Raw genomic sequence first — 3,717 nt, forward strand, 5'->3', positions numbered from 1 at the left:
AACTCAGCATTACCCTCCTTGTGGAGGGTGTCGATGATCGTCTTCTGGACAACTGTCAAGTCTGTAGTCTTTCCCATAATTGAGGTTGCATGTTCTAAACTAGCCCAGGAGGTACCCAGTATTTATACTCAAATTAATCAATCTAATCAAGCTCAAAATGGAATATTCCAATTTTTTGAGATACTGAATTTTTAATTTTCCTAAGCTGCTAGTCGTAACCATCAGAATTAAAACAAAAAAAAAAACTCTTGAAATATTTCAGTTTATATGCAATGAATCTAAAATACAAGAAAGTTTACTTTTTTTAATTAAATTACAAAAAATAAAGACCTTTTTTATGATATTCTAATTTTTTGAGATGTACCTGTATATTCAGCAGTTTCAGGACTCTAGATCTAGTCTGTGTGGTTGTTTCCTCACGTGTGTTTGTTTTTCTCTTTCAAAGTCCACTTTGTTGGCCAGGTTTGCAAGGTACATTTGCTCTTTTGATGCTGATGACGACTCTGCTCTTGGATTAGCCCACTATTTTATCTGCCATCTCTCTGTGCCATTTCACCTTGGTGCCAGCTGTACTGTCATTTCCCTTTGTTTCCAAGTGAGCTACCTTGTTTTTTTTTTTCCTGTCTTGTAAGATTGATTTGAATTTTTGACGTTTATAAAGAAAGTCCTGCTTTGCCATCAGTCTGCTCATGAATTCTTTGTCTGACAGCATTGTAATTATGGAAGAAATATATGGAGAAGGTTTGAATCTGTTCACTAAATATGTGTAAAGTACACTCTCAGAAAAAAAGGTACAAAAGCGGTCACTGGGGCAGTACCTTTTCAAAAGGCCTTTTTTTCTGAGAGTGTATGTACCCTGTACAGTATAAGACAGAATGGCAGAATTTGAGGTAAAATGCTGCAAAGAGTGAGAGGCACAGGTTAGTGACAAAGTCAGCATTTTGTACCAGAAGTACTTTGAATTTGGTAAATATCTAATATAAATTAACTAGGTTAATTTATAAATTAACCAGGTTAATTTATGGTTGCAGATGGCAGATGTTGTACTATGAAAGAAGGAAAGTGGTGAAGACCAAGCAGGAGTACACACTGCTGTTCGAGGATATTTAAAACCTGGAACGCATTGTGTGCCAGGTATTACTGGCCAGGGATGACCATTGTGGACACTGAGAAATTGTGTGGAGGATGAGGACCCCTTCCTTACTAATTGTAGCAATTATGAGACCTTTAGGAAAAGTTTATTGTTTATCATTTATTGACATTTTCAGCATCATTGCTATTACTTAAGATTACTAATGTAACATTAGACAGTCCATATTACTAACGTGATTTCTAAAATTAATTCAAATCAATATTCACTAAATTCACTTTGTCAGTGGAGACAAAATGTCATATTGTTTTGGAGAGAAGGTAGCACAGTCATGATCTGAGTTAAAGAGAGTGACTGCTCGTTACCATTAAGCGTTACGGAAGCTCTTACACCATGTCTACACTGCATGTGTCCGTTGTTTTGCATAACAACTTGAAGCTTTCTGCAATAAGGCACCAGAGGTTCCAGATTCATTGGTCCTGTAGTCTAAAGTAGGTTCGGTGTAAATCAGAATTTTTTTACCGCATATAACTGACTGTAATGGGTTCTTTTGAAGAGAGCCACTTACACCTTTTATTTTTTTGTAAATAAATTTGTACTATTTGTGCATTTCTGTTGATTTACTAACATGATGCTAATCCACAGTACTTAAGAAATAAAGTGTATTTGAATATAATTGAGACAAAATGTTTTATTTTGATCAAAGGTGATTTTACAGTACGTATTTTTAACTGTAGAATTCTTTTTTTTAAACGGTGCTCTCTTTTTTTTTTTACTTTGCTCTGTTTTTTTTAGCTGTACTCTTTTTTTTAACTTTAGTATTGGCTGACTTTTGAGGTTTGAATCGAGGATTGTCAGCTGCTTCAAGAAGTCCCTGTTTGGCCTGATCCATCTCTTGTCTATGACATGGTCAATGGCATCCTTCAACTGTATTTTTATTGGGGATCATCATGTACGCCAGAAAACAATGTGGCGGAGTGGCTATCACCATCTATGCAGTGCACTAACAACTTATCTAGGGAAATAAAAAAGAAAGACACTTAAAACAAATTCATCCATACACAGTTTGTCACTGTAGGATAAATGATGGATGATAAATTGTGTGTGTGTGTGTGTGTGTGTGTGTGTGTGTGTGTGTGTGTGTGTGTGTGTGTGAGTGAGAGAGAGAGAGAGAGAGCTCTTACTTTCTGTGTTACTCAGGGTCTTGTGGATGAATTCTGAAGCTGGGAATAAGTCCTTGCTGATATCAAACCTGTGTCCATCCATTACAAGCACACCGTAGTAAGTGATGACTGCCCTTGTATCGATCTTTCCTTGCAGGTATTCCTTGTATGCCGCAGTGTTCAGGATGTGGCTAATACCCATCTCCTTCAGTTTGGCTCTGTCCATTGCTGTCTCTCTGCGCAAAAACACAACAGCCTAGATTAGTCTTACATTAAAGAGGATTTACAAGGTAGATTTATAAAACAACTCTTACAATGAGAGAAATATAACTGCATGTAGTGTTTGATTCCTGTTCATACAGTAGCAGTGTTTTACAGACTTACTCATTTCCAATGAAGACATTAGGCCAGACCTCAGTGGCAGGTGTCCAGTGCACTTTACATTTCCACATGTGAAGCTCCATTTGGAAAATGTTTACAAGGAAATGGTTGTGTAACATTGACAACTCAGTTGTCACTTGAGTTTCCTGAGTGTCTGTTGTCACTTGAGGCTCTGGACCACTTGGAGCTGAGAGACACAACTGTTGTGCATCAGCCAGATCCACTTCAGGTCCTGGGACACACAGTGGCTCTGGATCAGGCTGTGCTGAGACCCCGATGGGCTTCACTCTGTATTTCAGGAAGCATTTTTCACAGCCCGTCTGGCACCAACAACCATTCCACATTCAAAGTCACTTAAATCTCCTTTCTTCCCCATTCTGATGCTCGGTTTGAACTTCAAGTCGTCTTCACCACATAGATGCCAAATGCATTGAGTAGCTGCCATGTGATTGACTGATTAGCAATTTGTGTTACCAAGCAGTTGAATAGGTGTACCTAATAAAGTGGCCGGTGAGTGTACAGGTGCATCTCAATAAATTAGAATGTCATGGAAAAGTTAATTTATTTCAGTAATTCGACTCAAACTGTGAAACTCATGTATTAAATAAATTCAATGTACGCAGACTGAAGTATTTTAAGCCTTTTGTTCTTTTAATTGTGATGATTTTGTCTCACATTTAACAAAACCCCACCAATTCAGTATCTCAACAAATTAGAATACTTCATAAGACCAATAAGAAAAAGAAAAAAAAAAACATTTTTAGTGAATTGTTGGCCTTCTGGAAAGTATGTTTATTTACTGTTCATGTACTCAATACTTGGTAGGAGCTCCTTTTGCTTTAATTACTGTCTCAATTCAGCGTGGCATGGAGGTGATCAGTTTGTGGCACTGCTGAGGTGGTATGAAGCCCAGGTTTCTTTGACAGTGGTCTTCAGCTCATCTGCATTTTTTGGTCTCTTGTTTCTCATTTTCCTCTTGACAATACCCAATAGATTCTCTATGGGGTTCAGGTCTGGTGAGTTTGCTGGCCAGTCAAGCACACCAACACCATGGTCATTTAACCAACTTTTGGTGCTTTTGGC

General features: G+C 37.8%; 1 protein-coding gene across 1 annotated transcript; it reads right to left on the minus strand.

Moving 5' to 3' along the window:
- Positions 1-271: 271 nt before the first annotated feature.
- Positions 272-3,176, minus strand: LOC122139087 (dual specificity phosphatase 29-like). Its single transcript, XM_042734843.1, has 3 exons — positions 2,638-3,176; positions 2,275-2,489; positions 272-2,105 (listed from the first exon to the last, which is right to left on the minus strand). The coding sequence occupies exons 1-3, from the start codon at positions 2,976-2,978 to the stop codon at positions 2,026-2,028; spliced, it is 636 nt and encodes a 211-aa protein (XP_042590777.1). The 5' UTR covers positions 2,979-3,176; the 3' UTR covers positions 272-2,025.
- Between the last annotated feature and the right edge of the window lie 541 nt (positions 3,177-3,717).

The sequence above is a fragment of the Cyprinus carpio genome, chromosome B12 (genome assembly GCF_018340385.1).
Source record: "Cyprinus carpio isolate SPL01 chromosome B12, ASM1834038v1, whole genome shotgun sequence".
Classification (NCBI taxonomy): Eukaryota; Metazoa; Chordata; class Actinopteri; order Cypriniformes; family Cyprinidae; genus Cyprinus; species Cyprinus carpio.